Here is a 20,609-nt window from a genome sequence, read left to right as displayed (position 1 = left end):
GAAGGAAGGCTGATGGTTAAAGGGAACGTTTGGTCAGAATTAAAATTTTTATATATAAAACTGTACCTCTCATATAAAAAGAAAAGCTACATCTAACCAGACTGCGCTGCTGATAACAGCAGTTAAATTGGATTTTAATAGCTTAATCGGAGCAGCATGGGGAAAACCTTATCATGGCCGCTGCTGACGTAGAGCAGACAGATTAAATGCCAGATGGCTAAGAGTCAATGTGTTTATGACTGCAGAAAAATAAAATTAGTTCTTTCAGATATAAGCTAATCTAAGCAATTGTTAATTTATAGCAATTAAATTAACATCCTTTTTGGACACATTAGAACTTTAAAAAGTTTTGTAAAATAATAAACCTTTGCAGCTAAGTTTTTAATTAAGGTTAAATCCAACAAGTTTATGGCTTTTTATTATTAATTCCTTCTTTTATTTTCCTAAATTCTGAAACACTAGAAGCATAGGAATGTGAAATTATATTTACTATAATATATTCATATCCAAAATTAAAATGCACACACTTCATTGGCACATTTTCACAACTTGATTATGCCATGATAGTGTTTACACTTAGAGCGGAATTGCCTGCAATACGTCATAAAAGTGAGGATTGTGGGAAATATTTAACAAGCGCGATAACTTTATCTCTCAACATGGCAGCCTCCATCAGCCAGTTTACTCATAACTTTGATGTCTTATTACTATATAATTAAGTTAAAACAAATGGTAGTAACAGGTAAAATTCATTATTGACCATTCAATGAATGAAATTTCAAAAAGTTTTTTTAGACCAAACGTTTCCTTTAAAAATGATACTTGTCATCTTGCCCAGTGAAAGCAAGTTTGAAAAGATATGAATTTTTAATTAAGCAATTTGCAATCAAAGACCCCCAATTAGCACTTTGAAAAATAGTTGAATATTTGAACAATGATATAAGTATTTAATACCTAAGATATCGTTTACTTTAGATTTTAAACATATTAGATATGATAAAAAGGATGCACCAATTCTCTATCCACCTTGAATAAAGGTCTCTCCTGAGACAGAAGATTTGTGTTTTAATGGTCGCCATGCTTATTTTTGGAAAGGATATTATGATCCACCCATTCTGTTGTCAAGATATGACCATTTCTGACAAATGAACTGTTCTTGTCATAAAAATTAGCTCACATGGAAAGAAATTTAAAACTCAGAAAAATCTTTCAACGTTTGTGACAGAACGCTACGGAGGGGGTCAAGTGACCGCCAATATCATGTGATTCGCGCATGCGCAGAACGGTGGTTGATGTGCATTAAAATCGGGGAGGATTAATTTGAAATATAATCAACATTAAAACTAAATATTGTTTCTTGTATGGAAGTTATTCAAGTTGTTTGCGAACTTTTTGATCACCCCTCATATGTATTAATTTAAAAACCTCTAGATAGAATTTTCTATCGTTAAAATGATGAATGTCCCATGGACCTGGTTTAACGATAGAATTCATTCCGTGTATTCGTTATGTAGCGAAAGAAACACGGGCGATAACTCGCACTAGTACATTTACTGTACATTTACTACCAACACTCTAGAGAGTCCCGAATGTAAATATGGCAGGTATATTTGAAGCGAGAGAAAAACATTGAGAAAAGTAATTGGGATTTCGTCCTTCTATTGATTATTTTTTGGGGTAAAAGGCATATGCATCCACGGAAAGGTTTGATTTGATTAATTTGATAGTGAGTTCCAGTGCAAATCGTTTTAAATTCTTCAAAATCGTTTCGGAGCGGATCCGCTCCGATTTGCTACATTGCAAGTATATGGGACATATTCCCCATTTAACTACAATAAAGGCAAGGTAACTAAATTTCACTCAAATGTTTTTGGCAAAATTTTTATTAGTCAAAATTATACACTACAGTGTCTTATTTTAAAAAGACTTATAATTTCTTTTGTTCCATGCTTTAATTGGATAAAGATTTAGGAGGGAAACATTAGAATTTCAGGGAAAAAAGGTCATATTTAATGTACTGTAGAGCATGGTAGAGCCAAAAGAAGCCAATTGTTTCCATTTTTTGATTTAATTTTTAATTAAGCTATGTGTATAGAAACTAAGGATGTTCTTGACAAAAAAAAAGTTTAAGCCTTTAAAAATCAGGATCCAACCTTGTTACTTCTTTATTGCTGATTCTCCTTTTTGGTGTGGTTCTAATTTGAAGTAAACAGTGGTTTTTGGAAGGTGCTATCAAACCTTAAAAGGCTTTTTCAAGTTCAGTCCCTTTTATGGACTAGGGTTTCATGACATATGTTTTTGTTATTGGCAATTTCATATCTGTCCTCATATTAATTGAATGAATTTTTTTCTTCAGAGAATGGCGAGTGATTCGATCACTCCAATGGCGTCTGGACAAGACCGGGGGGGCCGATCTAGATTTGCAAAACTTGGAATGGCAACAAACGATGTGTTAAATCAGGCATACAGAGATATACTGGAGACCGAGGTTCCACCTTCCGAAATTGAGAAGAAAGTTAGAGCATCACCACATTCTTACAAAAAATTACGCCCTGAACAAGAACAACTCTTGCTAGATGCTAAGCATTCGGGATATAAGAATTTTGACATCTCATTAACATACACATTGATCAGAAACATTTGTAAAAAGATCCCTAAACCAACAAAAGGAAAATGGGGAGAAGAACCTGCAGCAGGAGAAGTGACCGTGGGTGATGATGTCGAGAGAATTAGGTACATCCGGAACTGTTTAGCCGCAAATGTGAGTTCAGCCTCCACCTCTCAGACAGAATTCGATGACACCTGGTTAATGATGTCAAATATCTGCAAAAGATTGGAAACTTTCACTGGGAAGAAGTACCTGGATCAGCTTAATCTTATTCATAAACTGACGTTCAGAGGGGAAACTGAAACTGAAGATGATGTGATAGAAATGACTAAAATGGTAAGTCAGCATGAAATGGTGAAAGTAATCAATTCAGAACTGAAGACAGCAATACTGAGGGGCTATGTAATAAGAACAAAATATGGCCTAGTAAATTCGTCAAAAATAAACAATGATATCAGAAATCAAGTGCTGATATATTTTACACGATCAGTTCTATCTGATCACGAATGTAAAATGGCGCCAAAACGTCACACAAATGCTACGTACCGGTAAATTTCAAAACCATACCATGTATCAAAATATTCTTAAAAAATTGCAGATTTTATATCTCTGATCACAAACTTCACTTTAAAATTTGGCAGTAATGAACGTGATTCATGAAACTTACATATATTTTTATAACGCAACAATGTTTCGATTTAGCAACATCTTTTGAATCGTGTTTGCTGCGGCCAATGTTAAAATTGATCTTATATGTTATTCCGGATTTTAAGTTGGGAAATCTAATGTGAAGTTATTTTTTTAATCAAAGGCACCGTACTTGCTTTAAATTTTTTAAAAGTTTACAAAATGAATAATCAAGTCTAATCATTATCATTAAGAACATAGACTGAACATATTTTCACGGGCGACAATTGATGGTTACATTAATGTTTTCTTGTTATTAATTATATTTAGGTCAGCTGTAATAACGTGTCCAGCAGGACTATAGTAACATGAAGATGATGCATGGTTATGTTTCATCCCATTTTTTCTTGTATCATCTATGACATTGATTACAAACATGTCCTGCTATATTAAAGGGTATGTTACGTTTTACATGTGAAAGATGACAGGAATTAAAAAAAGTATTGGTGGGAATCAGTATTTTGTAGTATAAATGTGTTATGATTTTAAGTCTCTTCTTAGTTATAAGGATATCTAAAAAGGGTAATTCTGATCCGCTCTTTTCCGTCGTAAATTGAATAGACTGGTGCAGATTGTTAAGAATAGTATGAAATTCTTGTAAATCTTCATTTGATCTATTCCAGAAAATTAAACAATCATTGATGATTTTTACTTTTAAAAACCTGAGAACTAGGGTACATGTAGCATAGGTTGGGCAACTTTCTTACCCATTGCTGTTGCCTTCATTTCCATGAAAAGAAAAATGTTTACTCTCTAACACTTTTTTATTTCGTTGCCATTAAAGTGTTTGGAAAATCTTTCATTATTCGATTATGGTATTTGTCGATCCAAAAAGCGATTGCTTCTAGTCCAAGTGTATGCTGTATGTTGGTATAGAGGCTTGTTACATCAAAACTAACCACCTCAGTATTTAGTTGAACTGTATCTGGAATGTGACATATCAAATTCAAATCATCCCTTACATAACTTGTTATAAGTTGGCATAGAGGCTTTAGAAGTATATCCAACAAGTTACTGATTCATTGTAAATAATTAACTGAGTTTTTTTTTTCAGAGAATAGCGGCTGGCCGAACCAGATTTGCCAAACTAGGAATGGCAACAAACGATGTGTTAAATCAAGCGTACGGAGATATACTAGAGATGGAGGTTCCACCTTCCGTTATTTACAACAAGGTGAAAGCATCATCAATTTATAAAAGATTACGCCCCGAGCAAGAACATCTTTTACAAAATGCTCAACTATTAGGGTATAAGAATTTTGATATCTCATTAACATACACATTGATCAGAAACATTTGTAAAAAGATTCCCAAACCAACAAAAGGAAAATGGGGAGAAGAACCTGCAGCAGGAGAAGTGACCGTGGGTGATGATATCGAGAGAATAAGGTCAATCCAGAATGGTTTGACAGCAAATGTTAGCTCAGCTTCAACCCCTCAGACAGAATTTAAAGACACCTGGTTAATGATGTCAAATATCTGCAAAAGACTTGAAACCTTCACTGGAAAGAAGTACTTGGATAAACTTAATTACATCCAAAAACTGACACTGAAAGAGGAAGATGAAGATGATATTATAGAAAAGGTTAAAATGGAAAGTCAACTTGAAATGATGAAGAAAATCATGGCGGATGTTAAAAAAATTAAAGAAGCGGTATTGAGGTCTGAAAGCAAACATGAAGTACAGGTGTGCAATGTAATAATTATATATTCTGCAAAACAAATGAACAAAGCTTACAGAAAGTTTACAGAAATGCAATTTTGATTATTTCTGCTAGAGATAAAGTTGGTTCATTGATCAAAAGGTGTAGGTTATACATGTATATATTTTTGCTACCTGGTTTCTTGAATTTTAGTAGTCAAATTGACCTTATTTCAACTGAAGCATTGCGTACAATTATATTTACCTAAAAGACAGTAAGTTTTTGCTCTACTGGTCAGAGACCAGAAGAGCTTATGCGATAGTAATGAGTCCGTCGGCCACCCGTCTGTCCGTCTGTAAACAATTTTTCAAAATGCTACTCCTACAGTTTTGGTCTGATTTCAATATAACTTGGCACACAAGTAAACCACACAAATAACGTAATTCTATATATCAGTTTTTGATTTCGATGAACGGTGTTGCCAAGGTTACTAAAAATAGAAATTTCTTTGAAATACTTTTAAAATGCTAATCCTCTTACAGTTTTGGTCTGATTTCAGTATAATTTGGCACACAAGTAGACTACACTAAGATACATGATTTTCTTTATCGGTTTTAGATTACGATGAACGGAACAGCATTGGTTACTTAAATAGAAATTTCTGTGAAGTATCAAAAATGTGCAATTCCAAATACAGTTTTAGTCTGATTTTAGTACTTGTTAGCTCTTCTGAGCCAAAGGCTCAAAGAGCTAATGCTATGGCCATTTGTGCGGTGTGCGTCCTGCGGTGTGCGGTGTGCGTTAACTTTTTAGAATATGGGCCATAACTCAAGAACCCTTTGGCCACTCAGTACCAAATTTGCCACAGGGTATCCTTGGCCCAGAGGGCTACCATTTATACTAAAATAAGGGTTGGGACCCTAAAACAAGGGGAGATAATCAGGAAAACAAAACCAAAAGTACTAGTTGCTAAAAAATCTTCTTCTCCAGAACCGCCAGGCAGATTTTCACCAAACTTACATACAAGGATCAGGATATGTTGAAGAATAAAAATTGTTCAAGGCATGACCCTGGGGCAAAGGGTGTGGCCTCAAGGTCACTTTGAAGTTGACCTAAATTTACAACTGATAAAAATGTTAATATTTTGCTTACTATACGGGCTAGGATCATCAAATCTTGTAAGTTGATGCATCTTAAGACTTCACATCATGTTAACTCAAAAGTAGGTCACGGTGACCTACTTTTTAAATTTACACTGAGATAGAAGATCATTATTCTAATTATTGCTTTTGTGAAGTTTCAAGTTCCAACTGCCAATTTTAGCCCACCTGATCCAAAGGCTCATGTGAGCTTTATTTGATTAAAATTTGTCCCTTGTCTATCATCGTTGTCATTGTCGTAAACTTCTCACATTTTCATCTTCTTCTCAAGAACCACATAGCTAATGTCAACCAAACTTGCCACAAAGTATTCCTGGGTGAAGGGGAATCAAGATTTTACAAGTAAAGGACTATAAATTAATGAAAAATTAATGGCATCTTCTTTTCAAGCACCATTGGGCCAGGAAAAATGAAATTCATGTAGAAGCATCCATAGGTAGTGTAGATTCAAGTTTGTTGAAATTGTGACCCCCTGGGGTTGGGTGGGGCCACAATGGCTGATCAGAGTTTTTCATAGGAATATTTTGGATTTTTTTTTAAATCTTCTCCAGAACCACTGGACCAGGAAAGACGAAACACATTTGGCAGCATCTTCAAATCATTACCCCTGAGGGTAGGGCAAGGCCACAATGGCTGATCAAAATTTTACATAGAAATATATTTTCATGACACCTTATTTTTGCAAGATAATCACCGTCTTTTGATTAGCTAGACAACATTTACATGAAGCATGCTCTGTATAATCCTAAGGAAAACTATTTTACGCGAGAAATAGATTTTTTTCGAGCACACTGTATTGCCTTATTGCGCGAAAAATAAAGTTTGCGTGCATAAAAAGTGAATTATAGTATTCAATTAAAATATTATATCTTATTTTAAACTTGGATCAACCCATTTCATTTATCTACAGATCGATGTTGTCGTAAGTGAAACTGTAGATATATTTAAACTACACATGTAAAGAATGGGTGGACTTAATGCCCTATTTTGGATCTTTTTGCAACTACCCTTACAGAAAAAACTAATAGAAACTTATAAGTGTTTTATAATCCACTTATAAGCTATTTATAAGTCACTTAAAAATTTTGAAATGTACTTATAAGCGTACTATAAGTCAAAGTAAGTATAAGTGAGGAACGGATTTCGTTAACCCTTTGTGTGCGGGACCCAACATATTGGGTCTGACGTCACAAACGCTTGCGTGCGGGAACCCAATATGTTGGGTCTGAGTCTGGAATTAGCGCTTCGTCACATAAAACGTCGTATAAAACGTAATATGTTGACGATGCGACCGTTGTGGCGAGCGCAGATGTTTATTTTGTTAGAATTTAAATCGGGCTCGTACGTCGAACTCCACGTGACATTTGATGCGTCTAGACTCTGACGTCACATGACGTCGTATTTAAGTTACATTTCCCCTAAAGAACCCTGAACAGTGCTGAAAGTAAATGAAGACATTTTGTTTGCTATTTATCTTCATTATTTATCCATTTAATCAGGGCATATACTTTTTAGTACTTTTGCAACTATTCTCACGAGTAGCTTTAACGTAGCTTAAACAAGTGATGCATTGTGGGTCGAAATCACGGCATCAAAAAATTCTATCGAATGAATGTGCAGTAGTCTGAATTTTCTCTTCGCACAGGCGTTGCTTTAAGAGCTCGCAGTGACGAGCGTCGCTTCGCGAGGCTCGCTGCGCTCGCTATAAATGAGCTGTGAATTATTCAGAATCTATCAAAATGTATTATACAACTACAAAACATTGAAAAATAGGTAATGAAGATGTGAAAGTATGCGAATTATTCGTGAAATTATGGTTTAAAGTGAGGTGTTGGCGTTTGTTACGATGAAAGTCAGTCTGCTATTTTTGGAAACAGGGAAAAAAAGCGCATGCATTAAATGTCTTCTATCTTGCTCTAATATAAAGGAAAATAAAGAAATACATTCAAAAAATAGTTAAATATCAATAATTATAATAAATTTGTGTTACTAGACATAAAATTACTTATAATTGTCGATATTTTAGCATAAAAACTCTGGTTAACTTGACTTGACTTTAACCTTACGAAGTTCTTCCTGTTAAAACGAAAGTAGGATGCACATGCTACTGAACTTCAGTCTGAAGCATATCGAGAGCTTATATGGTCGGCAAAGTTTTATATTTTGGACATACTGTGGTTATTATTTGTTTCTTTGGTGTTTTGTAAGTAGACATGCATTACATCGTCTAAATGAAAACAATAATGCGCGCGATTGAACCTGGCAAGTCACAGACGTTTTTCTTTTGACATTTACTCAGTGGCTGTGCAAGAGAGATATATAGAGAATATATATCCATCAACATATTTTTGTGATCAAGCAAAATTAATTCATGATACAGGTATTCGAAATATACACAATATGATTTTTATAACTGACAATCATTGAGTCAATTAAGTGGCTCTAATTACACCTAAAAATTCTGGTTCAAAGCTGCTTGATGTTCCATCTATTTGGGAAAACTTTCAAATATTTTTTTTTTTAATAACAGTATATAATATACAGTAAAATTTTTAGCACAATTAGAAAATTAAAAATAAACTTGATATTTTCTATAAACTTGTAGTGTCTTCAAATGTATCAGCTTGTTATCAGAAAAGATGCATTGATGCATTTGATCATGTGCATATACATGAAAATGGTAAAAAGTGATGAAAAAATTTTAAAGTTCTGATTTTCCCTGAAATGACTGTCATTTGTGTAAACTTTGGTATTTGTTTTATTTCAGTAATTTTTATTTCCTTGATAAGGATATTATAGACTCTCAATAATTTCAAAGCCAAAATATGTTCCGTTATCTTTGGTATCTTAGAGTTAGATTTCTTCAAGGCATTTACATACTCTAGTTTGCATGAAAATAATTGGTACTACATGTATCAAAATTTTTTCTAAACCAAGTTTAAGAACATGTATCAGAGAGACATTTTCTTTTTCTTTAAAATAGACTTTTGCCGGAATAAATCATGTGGATTAAATTGCACATTTCCTCCACTTTTTATTTCTATTTTAATAAAAACCAAAAACAGTGAGACTGCCTCAACCTAAACATGCACACACAAAAATATAAAGTTCACTGGTTAAATAAATGGTAACTCTACAGTTTAAAATTAAGATGAATTGTCATTTTTGCAGGCAAAAGAAGGAGATCAGAGTCTTTAGAATGAGTAATTTGTAAATTGTATGGACTTGCATGTAAATCTGTTCAATAAATTACAATAAAGACTGGGCAATACAGCAAAACTCGTTTAGTACGAACACGAATATTGCAAATTTACGGATATAGTGAAGTCAATTTGGATACCCAGCTTAACAAATTTAATTGATTTCTTATACAGTTATAACAAATTACAGATATAACGAAGTAATTTCATAGGTCCCAGTGACTTTGTTATAACCAAGTTTTACTGTAGGAATTGTACTTCTCAACTCAAAAGTAAACACTGTACATGTTTTTACCTATTAATATGTAATTTGTCCTCTAGTTTACAAATTTATAAGGCCCAAGAAGCTTCTACATTCCATCCCTTCTTGAATTGTAACAGTAAGATAGGTACATTTGATATAAGAGATAATCATATATATGCCTGAATGAATACAGTAAAAAAGCTAAGATTTACTGTGAGAATTTTTTTTAAATAATGGTCAAGAAAATTTTTTAAAAATGCAAATTCCTATACAATTTCTCATCAACAAAGATTACTTTTTAGTCTCCAAAGATATGTTTATTTTTAAATATGAAAATGTGAATAGTTACTAAGAATACAAAGAAATCCCAGAGTGGAAATAAAATATATATTTCATTATTAGGAATAATATTTCATGTTGAAGTAAAAATTCTGGCACTTTCAAAACTTGTGTAACAGGAAAGGAGAAAATGTATGGTAACTATGGTTGGACCAGGAATTGAACTCAGGAATCCTACTTCACTAGTCTGGTGCTCTACTAAATGAGCTACCCAGGTTGATACCCATTGCACAACTATTACATATCCTTCCCAAAAGTTATCTTTATCCTTGCAGACACAGCCCAAATTCTTATTAGCCCCTGACAGGACTTTTACTTACATTTCCAGAGGGGTCAATAGCATCAAATCTGTAACAAGGAAGGAGAAAATGCATGGCTGGACCATGAATCTAAGAAGGGGCCCCTGCATCACTGGTCAGATGCTCTACTGACTGAGCTTACTTGGTCTATATCCATGGCCCATACCATTACACTTGCATAAACTTAAAAGTATTTCATAATATATTGATTGATATTATGGTACATATCTGTCAACAATCATTAACTAAAATCAGTTGAAAAAAATCAAAACTGTTATTCACCAGTGACTACATTGAACGAAGTAATTTTGGAAAACCATTATAAATGACTGTTAAAGGTGCTTAAATTTCTAAAATTTAAAATACTAGTTTTCCTGTTGGCAATTTTTGTTGCCAGCTAGGAATAAGACTTCTAAAATAAATGCCACTTTACTTAAAGAGTGAGAAGTACTGTGGGAAGAAAGTTGATGAATATGTTGACTTTACAAAAAAACACGGAGAAATGCATTTTCTTCATAAAAGCAAAATATAAAAAAAAGATTTGAGAATTACTAGAGTATATTTAGGGCTGTTAGATACCAGTCATTAGAAAATAAGACCTCTATAACAGTGTAAATATTATTTTATTCTCATTTATAAAAATGAGAATAACATATTGACTGCTTTAATTTGAAAATGAATACTAGTAACAGCAATTAGTTCATTATTGTGCGAACTTGCTCCAAGATTTCCCAACCTCCAAAACTGCATATTCTTTGAGGATCATACTTTCTTATTGCCAATATTTCATAAAATAATCACTGGTTATATATTTAAAGCCTAATTGAATCTTCAATTTATACTCTTTTTAGTTGAAATCTGAAAAAAAATCCATTAACTTAAATCAGAATTCACTTAAACCTACATGAATATATCCCTTACTCAGATAAGTATACAATAACTTTTCACAACATAATGGTATACCGGTATATAACATTGACTTAATCATTGAGTTATTGTTTAAATAATTTTTTTATTACATAATATTCAACTAAAATTAAATTTTTAAAGCAATTGAATTATTTTTTTTTCATCAAAGTGCAATACTTTCTCTGAAAAAATATGGTTAAAATGCAAAAAAAAATCATTTTAAAATATATTTTTTGAAAATTTGGTTTCCATGGCAACATAAAATATTAGATTTAAAAAAAAAAAATATTATAGATTAAAAAACACAACATTTGCTACAAATTTGCCAAATTTCAAGCAAATTGGTTGTCAACAATTTTAGATATTTGAATTTTAGTACACCATTGTGATAATTTTGTTGATATTACAAAACAACTCAGTCCTGAGGTTACGGCGCACGTAAAACAAGTCAGCACACAAAGGGTTAATACTTTACTTATAAGTAAAGATGAGCTACATATCAGTGAATATTTCACTTACACCTCACTTATAAGTGAAGATCAGTATGGTATGAGCGAAGTATAAGTGTGGACTTAGAATTTTTACCCTTTACTAAACTTCTCTCAAGGAGCATTATGGGTATTCAAGGTAGCCAATCAGAAAGTTTGTCTCTGCAGAGATCAGCAACAAGAATTTGAAACCAAGTTTGTGTCTGTGAAAGGATGTTGGAGATTTTAGATTTATTTTGAGTATGCCTTAATTCATATCAGGTACAACAAGTAGGTTCTATTTACATCATCTCTCTATTTTAACTTCCTTTGCCTGAAATTTTGAATCAATTGACTCAGTTGCTTTCAGATTTCATAAATTTGAAGAAGCTCAAAGTCATTAAATCTTGTTGCCTTTTTGTTCAACATTTTAGTTTGTAAACTGAATTAATATTTTAAGTTTGCATCATCAAATAAATGTCATATGAAAGTGATTTTTTTCCATAAAATTTTTACTTGATTATTTCATCTAAAGTGCAGATACATGTGTATATGTAAAAAATAGCTTTGAACATATCATGCAACCCCTGCATAATTGGAAGTTCTGTTCTAAATTAAGATCTTACAAGTAGTGTTGTACTTCACTTATAAGTCACTTATAGTCACTTACAAGTGACTAATACTTGATAAAGTATGAAGGGTTAACGCTTGACTTATAAGACACTTATAGTCATTTATGAGTGACTATACTTGCATAAAGCATAAGTGGCTAATACTGGCTTATAAGTCACTTTTAGGTCTTGCAGCTCATTTGCATATAAAATCCTAATGAGTAACATATTAGTCACTTATAAGTTAACTGTATCGATGAAGTGTAAGTCCAGAATAAACAACTTATAAGTAAAAGAATAAATCACTTATAAGTCACTTATCAGAAAGAATGAATCGTTTAAACGTCCACATTTGGCCCCCGATAATTTACAAAAAATAAGTTTGAAGATTCCCTACATATTTTTGTCTTTTTAAAATCAAAAATGTAAGCAAAAAGGTTCAAAAATGTTTTTGTTTTTTTTTTGTATAGAGAATAGCGACTGATTCCAGCACTCCAATGGCCTCTGAAAGAAAACTTCTAGGGGACCGATATAGATTTGCCAAACTCGGAATGGCAACAAACGATGTGTTAAATCAGGCATACAGAGATATACTGGAGATGGAGGTGCCACCTTCCAACATTGAGAACAAAGTCAAAGCATCACCTGTTTATAAAAGATTGCGCCCAGAACAAGAGCATACCTTGCAGGATGCTAAAAATGCTGGATATATAAATTTCGGTATCTCGTTAACATACACATTGATCAGAAACATTTGTAAAAAGATTCCCAAACCGACAAAAGGAAAATGGGGAGAAGAGCCTGCAGCAGGAGAAGTGACCGTGGGTGATGATGTCGAGAGAATTAGATCTATCCAGAATGGTTTGACTGCACATGTGAGCTCAGCCTCCACAACAAAGTCAGAATTCCAGAAAACCTGGTCCATTATCTCAGATATCTGCCAAAGATTGGAAACTTATACGGGAAAGAAGTATTTGGATGACCTCAATAAAATCCAAAAAATGACCTTGAGAATGGAAGATGAAAATGCCATTATAGAAAAGATCAAACTGGAAAGTCTGCATAAAATGGTGAAAAAATTGTGTTTAGATATGAAAGATGTAAAAGCAGAAGTAGAGAGGCTTGAAATGAAGCATGAGGTGTGCTATTGTTTTAGTTAATTTTACTTAATACACATGAAACAAAGACAAATGTGACGTTTATCGTTGCTTATTAATAAAATACTACAAAATTAAATGATGTGCAATCTAACAATCAAATAAAATCGTGTACTTTTTGTACATTTCTATATTTGATCAAAGTACATAAATTGTACCATAAGAAGTACTAAAAAGTACTTTTTAAAACTAACATACAAAAGTACAAAAAAGTATACTTTTAGAAAAGCTAAAAAAATGTATGCTAAAAAGGTATTAAAAAGTACCAAAAGAGTATACTTCGAGAAAAAAAAAATCAAAAATGTAAGCAAAAAGGTACAAAAATGTTTTTGTTTTTTTTGTATAGAGAATAGCGACTGATTCCAGCACTCCAATGGCCTCTGAAAGAAAACTTCTAGGGGACCGATATAGATTTGCCAAACTCGGAATGGCAACAAACGATGTGTTAAATCAGGCATACAGAGATATACTGGAGATGGAGGTGCCACCTTCCGACATTGAGAACAAAGTCAAAGCATCATCTGTTTTTAAAAGATTGCACTCAGAACAAGAACATCTCTTGCTAGATGCTAAGCATTCGGGATATAAGAATTTTGACATCTCATTAACATACACATTGATCAGAAACATTTGTTCAACGATCCCCAAACCAACCAAAGGAAAATGGGGAGAAGAGCCTGCAGCAGGAGAAGTGACCGTGGGTGATGATATCGAGAGAATTAGGTCAATCCAGAATGGTTTGACTGCACATGTGAGCTCAGCTTCCACACATGAAGCAGAATTCAACCACACCTGGTCGACGATGTCAGATATCTGCCAAAGATTGGAAACCTTCACTGGAAAGAAGTACCTGGATAACCTTAATGATATCAAAATACTAACCATTAAAAGGGAAGAAGAAGATTTTATTATAGGAAAGCTTTCCATGGAACATCAAGAAATGTTGAAGACACTCGAGTCAGATCAGCTTAATCTTATTCATAAACTGACGATCAGAGAGGAAACTGAAACTGAAGATGATGTGATAGAAATGACTAAAATGGTAAGTCAGCATGAAATGGTGAAAGTAATCAATTCAGAACTGAAGACAGCAATACTGAGGTCTGAAAGCAAACATGAAGTACAGATGTGCTATTATAATATTTAGTTATTCGTTACTCAAGATCTTGTTGCAATCAATTTTAAAACGAGACATTCAACTCACTGATGGTTTGAAGTTGCGTTTAAATGGGCATTTTGTTACTTGATATACACGTATGACGTCATCGGTGCTAGATTTTCAATCAACATGACTGACACAGCAAATCAAAATAAAACCAATTTATTTGTCTTTATTTTTTACACGTTTCTATTCATTTTCTAGAGTTAAATGATATCTCTAATAATTATATTACGAAGACTTGTGTTCTAAAATTGACGTCATCTTGCCTACTATGACCTCATAATAAATGACTGATCTAGTCAAGGTAAAATATTTTGTATGCTTCCTTATTACCCCTGTGGTGTGACTCGACCGGTCAACAAGGGGTGCTTACTCCTAGGCAACTGATCACACTTCTGTGAATTTCCATTTGTCTGTTTTTATGCCCTTTTTACATATTTGTAAGATTTCAAATTTCTTTTGGACCCTAAAGGTCCATTTCCAAATTTTCTAAAAGTAAAATTGCAAGACTTCGGATATTTTCATACCTCTTTCTGTAGGAACTTTATTTTACAAATTGTTTTTAATCTAAGACCAGTGAAAATCAGGGCGGGACCACAACAAGGAATTCAAGTTTTGCATTGAAACATTTTAGGAAAAATCTTCTTCTAAAGAACAATTTGGACCAAGAAAGCTTAAAATTATTTGAAAGCACCTGGAATAGTATAGCTTCTTAATTGCTCAAATCATGACCCTGGGGTAGGGTTGTCAAACAATAGGTATTACAAGGGGTAGGATCTGGTGAAGAACAGCATGGCCAAAGTGACTCAGGTAAGCGTTGTGGCCAATGGGCCTATTGTTAACAATTCATCAGGGCCCGCTCGGCAGGTGCCATATAGTGATCAGTCTGTCCATCAATTCCCCTACCTGTCCATCTGTCTGTCCGTCCGTCCGGGATATCATGTCTAGAGCATACCTCGGCTCAATGTGACTCATACTTTTCTCTCAGAGTGAAATTGGTCATAGGATGGGCAGTGTCTGTAGACGAAATTTTTAGGTAAAGGTAAACAGGTAAAAAAAACCCTCGTTAGTCTAGTCAGCCTCCAACTTTACTAATTGACTTGTGGTACGGAACAATTCTGATTGTCCTTCCATATTTTGATAGAGGATATGCAACTATTTTAAAGAGGATACATTTCTAAAAGTTTCTTTTATCATTTTTAGAGAAAAGTTACTTTTTCTTTAAACTCAAACACCTTCAAAATAAGCCCCTTTTCAGCGACCTTACATTCTCATGTTCATTGCTGAAAGCAGGGCCCTTGAGATGGCCACCATCTCAATGATATTTAGTTTTGCCTGACTACTCTTATTATTTCAATAACCTCCATAAAAAAGATTTTTATAATATTTTCATATGGAATGCTACAGTTACATATAAGTCAGGATTTATTAAAAAATCTTAAATATGCTCATCTGCTGAATTTATTAAAGGTTATAAATATTTTATTTTTTTTTCCTTTAAGCAGGAAGAACTGAAAAAGCTTGCCAACAAAGAAGAAAGAACTTCAAGTCCAAGTATGTATCTTAATGCCAATCCTTACATCTGACTATGTTGAAATTATTATCAGCACAAGTAACTGTGATATTGTGCTATATTTGATTAACATTAACTTGTATTTTAGCAAACTACATTTTATCATCACATTTATCTGTATACCATCTTAAAAATCTTTGGATTAACTTTGCATGTGTAAGTACCCAGATTTAGGTTCTGATTGGGTGCATGGTATTTTTCTGAAAACATGTTTGCAGTCACTTTGACCAATTTCACTTTACATTATGAATTGCGAAATGTCAGGAATCAGGGGGCCATACTTTGCTAAGTTATCTGTACCTGCAATAGTTTTAAATATACATTATCTAATCATTGAACAGTGATTTTAGAAAACCCAGAGACGTGTACCTATTTTTTGGATGCAGTAATAGAAAAATATTTATTATTTGAATTGCTGAATTCTAGACCAGTAGTGGTGTACACTATTGATTCCATATCAACAAAACCGTAAAAGGTAAAAGGTAAATGAAAAATAAAATATATGATCCAGTATGATCCTTATACTTTATTATTATCAAATGAAAAAAAAAGGAAATCAATACTGTACAATTACCTCCAAGGTCACCGAGTGGGCCAGGTCAAGGGTCCTTATTTAACCATGTTGAGCTCACAGTACGAGTTGTCTCCCTGCAAGTGACCTACTCTAAACCAAACAGATTGAATGTATCATTAAGAAGGATAATAATATAACTTTGCACACAAGTAGATTATACTAAGATACATAATTATATATATAATTATGTATATCGATTTTTGATTTCGATAAACGATGTTTCTTTTATTACTAGGAATAGATAACCATGTCTGTGAAATATACTTCAAATATGCAATTCAAAACTAAACATAGTCTGATCATAGTACATGTATAATGTGGCATGCAAGTAGTGTACAGTGAGATACAAGATTATTATTCTGTTTATTACTGTTATGAATTTACAAGTCCAAACTACCACTTTTCCTTTCTTTGTTTTAAGTACCTGATACAAACTAGTAGAGCTACAGTCACGACAGAGACTTCTGGTTGTTTTTATTGATTTTTAAGAAGATAATAATTTAATCGAAAATTGTACATATATTTTCCTTAAGTAAAAGTATGAATATCGATTGCAGCAGATCTTGACAACCCTAAAGAAGATCTTCTACATCACATGCGAACAGAAGTTACAACAGTACGACATGCGAGAGGGATTGTGGTTGGATGTGCTGGTGCTGGGAAAACAACACTCCTCTACAGTCTTATGGCCAAAAGTCTCGAAGAAATAAAAGAAATAAAATCAACAAGAGGACTTCAAGTTTACGAATATATATTTACAGTGACCGATGGGTCTTTACTGGGTAAAAAATACTTTACTCACTATTTCAGTTAAATTCTAAAATCTTCTTACTAATTTAAGTTTAACTGGATGGTAGTTCAGATATTCATGGAATAGTTCCTAAGGCTGCATTTTCGGTGTAAATACAATTTTCTGGGGTTTATAACATCACCTGAGCCATAGTCTGTCAATGATATATTCTGGTGAGCTTTACATAAAAGATAACACAGATTCAGACACATATGTTTCATATTTGGATATTTCACTTGAAAAAGATGTTGATGGAAATCTAACTACCATGTTCTCTGACAGTGGCAGATCCAGAAAACTTGAAAAGGGAGGGCGACCAGTTTGCCTTCAGGATAGGGGTCTTCAGCCACATGAAAAAACCCATTGATTTATCACATTTTGTGTATTTTTAAGACACAGGGGGATGGGGACTGGGCCCCCCATTAAAACCTCCGAGGGCTCAAGTGATCTTTTTTGCTCACCTGAGCCAAAGGCTCAAGTGAGCTTTTCTTATCACATTTTGTCCGTCGTCCGTCCGTCTGTCTAGCTGTCTGACCGTCCGTCAGTCTGTCCGTCTGTAAACTTTTCACATTTTCGACTTCAACCAAACTTGGTATAAAACATCCTTGGGTGAAGGGGGAATTAAATTGTTAAAATGAAGGGTTAAGTCCCCTAACAAGGGGATATAATCAAGAAAAGACAAAAATAGGGTGTGTCACTTAAAATCTTTTTCTTAAGAACCACTGGGCCAGGAAAGCTGAAACTTATGTGGAAGCATCCTGGGGTACTGTATATATTAAATTGTTAAAATCATGACCCCCTGGGGGTAGGGGAGGGCACATTAGGGAATCCAAAATTTACATAGAAATACATAGTACAAATCTTTAAAAATCTTCTTCTCAAGAACCACTGGGCCTGGAAACTGAAACTTATGTGGAAGCATCTTCGGATAGTGTAGATATTAGATTGTATAGGTATAGCAAGAGGGGAAATATGGTAAAGAACTGCATCACCCAAGTAACTCAGGTGAGCGATGTAGCCAAATTGGGCCTCTTATTTGATTACATTTTTTCCGCTGTCTGTCCAACCAGCTGTAAGTCTGTCTTTTTGTTAGCTTTTCACATGTTTGACTTCTACTCACTGGGCCAATTTTAACCAAACTTGATTAAAAGCATTCTTGGTTTGAATTGAAGTTTGAAGATGTTAAAATAAAGGGCCAAGTCCCTTCACAAGAGGAGATAATCAAGAAAAGACAAAAGTAGAGTGGAGTCTTTAAATTATTCCCAAGAACCAGTAGACCAGGAAAGCTGAAATTTACGTGGAAGCTTGCTTGGATAGTGTAGATTCTAAATTGTTCAAATCATGACCCCGGGGTAGGGCGCGGCCTAAATAGGGAATCAAAGTTTTACATAGAAATATAACTTCATCACCTGCATACGGAGTATATATATCTCAGTTGATTGATACTCAAGAGCATGCTCTACGTAGGAACGATTTCTTGAATAACGTAAATTATTGACAACTTGATGAATCAAGAATCTCAGCAGTCTTGTTTAAAGTCATCATTTCGTACTTGCTATGGTCGATACAATGACCTTGTCAGCAAATACAATTTATCATTGATTAGAGTCAAATGCTGACTGACGTTTTTTCATAGCTATTGTTAGTCCATTAATTATGCACTGAATGGACAACAGATTTTTTTCTCGTTATTTCCTGATCATGACAACGAGCACACGGCGTATGAGACCCGTTGGCAGGGGATGCTCATCGCTCCATGGAACTAGATCCCACCTCTGAATGTTTAGGGTCCGTGTTTGCTCGGCTCTTTTTTGACTTTGAGACTGAATTATGTTCGTTATCTCCATATCGTTATATAATCCTTATATTTCTTTGTAGCTACAGAGAATCTTGAACGAAAATTCTTGGTAAGAGTTCCAAGATCTTTGCTTGCAAAGAAAAATGGCAATTATAATGAAGATGCTGATAGAATAGAAGAAGACAACACAGGCGATCTTTCTGATCAAAAAGAAAAGGACAACACAGGCAATAATTGTAAACTGCATGACACAAACGATATATGTGAGGAAAATACTGAAAACATAGGGCCGGAAGAAAGCAGCATTAACCTCACCTCTGATGTCAAGGTAGAGGATCACAGTACTACAGCATTAGACACAAAAGCCAAAGACACAGTTGCTGAAACACTCTCCCCGGAAATAATCAAGAAGATATTAGATGCACAGGAGAACGAGATTAGTGTCAGCATGATTGATTTCGCTGGACAGTTTGCATATTATGCATGTCACCAAATTTACATGAGATCATCGGCTTTTTACATACTGGTAATGGACATGTCAAAGAGCTTTGAAGAAGTTGTCTTTGGTGAAGAAGAAGAAGACCAGAAGGGTTCTGTTTTTTCTACTTGGAAATACAAAGGTAGTCTTCTCAGTCAAATGCTTAAAGAGATAATTAGTCAAAAGTTAAGGAATTAAAATTCGTGCGATGTTCAGTTTGCATCAACTTTACAGAAAATGGAGCACTTCTCAAGAATCTCTATTTTAAGGTCACCTAAAAAAATCAGGTAACTCATCACTCTCTGTTTTCGTGTTCGTCATCATGCGTTGTGCGTACACATTTAATTATTTCCAGGTTCTTCTCTGAAACCACTGAATCAATTTCAAATAATTTGGCACAAAGCATCTATCGGTGAAGGGAGACACAAATTGTTAATTTCATGATCCCTGCCCCCTGGGACCTAAGTGGTGGGGTCAAATTAAATCCCCTAAAATTTCATCAATCTTTAAAAATCTTCTTTACTCCTGGACATCAAGCAGTCAAACTGTTTGCATGATTGTAATCAGCATTTAGTACTATACCAAATTTTTGAAATTCATGGCCCTGGGATCAAGGGTTCCAGTGCTAGGGCTGAGTTACATGTAAATAAGTATATAGAGAAAATGCATTATTTTTATTGAAAATCTTCTTTTATGCTCCTGGGTATTAAATAAACTAACTTAGTGCATGCTTATGATCAGCAAGGGTGCTTCTACCAAAATTATGGCCTCAGGGTTCTGGGGTTTGGGGGGGGTTTTAAACATTAAATAGTGAAAATGCTTGAATTCTTTGAAAACCTTCTTCTCTGCTCCTGGGTATCAAATAAACTAAGTGCATAGTTATGATTAGCAAGAGTGCCTCTACCAAAAT

General features: G+C 34.0%; 2 protein-coding genes across 2 annotated transcripts in view; both read left to right on the top strand.

Annotated features, from left to right (window-relative positions):
- The first annotated feature begins 2,358 nt into the window (after positions 1-2,358).
- On the top strand, positions 2,359-5,331 carry LOC134254721 (uncharacterized). The gene is made up of 2 exons (XM_062737257.1): positions 2,359-2,944; positions 4,350-5,331. Exons 1-2 carry the CDS (start codon positions 2,360-2,362, stop codon positions 5,058-5,060), a joined length of 1,296 nt encoding a protein of 431 aa, XP_062593241.1. The 5' UTR covers position 2,359; the 3' UTR covers positions 5,061-5,331.
- Positions 5,332-12,637: 7,306 nt separating this feature from the next.
- The window catches only part of LOC134254726 (uncharacterized), a 46,786-nt gene continuing 38,814 nt past the window's right edge, over positions 12,638-20,609 (top strand). Inside the window, exons 1-5 of the mRNA XM_062737260.1 lie at positions 12,638-13,306; positions 13,671-14,366; positions 15,989-16,040; positions 17,191-17,415; positions 19,302-19,841. Of these exons, the coding sequence (XP_062593244.1) occupies positions 12,665-13,306; positions 13,671-14,366; positions 15,989-16,040; positions 17,191-17,415; positions 19,302-19,841 (2,155 nt within the window). The 5' untranslated portion in view covers positions 12,638-12,664. The remainder of the gene's footprint in view (positions 13,307-13,670; positions 14,367-15,988; positions 16,041-17,190; positions 17,416-19,301; positions 19,842-20,609) is intronic.

Source organism: Saccostrea cucullata, unplaced genomic scaffold, assembly GCF_032062105.1.
Source record: "Saccostrea cucullata isolate Sc308-1 unplaced genomic scaffold, CSIRO_AGI_Scuc_v1 ctg3408, whole genome shotgun sequence".
NCBI classification, from domain to species: domain Eukaryota; kingdom Metazoa; phylum Mollusca; class Bivalvia; order Ostreida; family Ostreidae; genus Saccostrea; species Saccostrea cuccullata.
The sequence above is the reverse complement of the archived record's forward strand: the minus strand, read 5'-3'. Positions and strand labels throughout refer to the sequence as shown.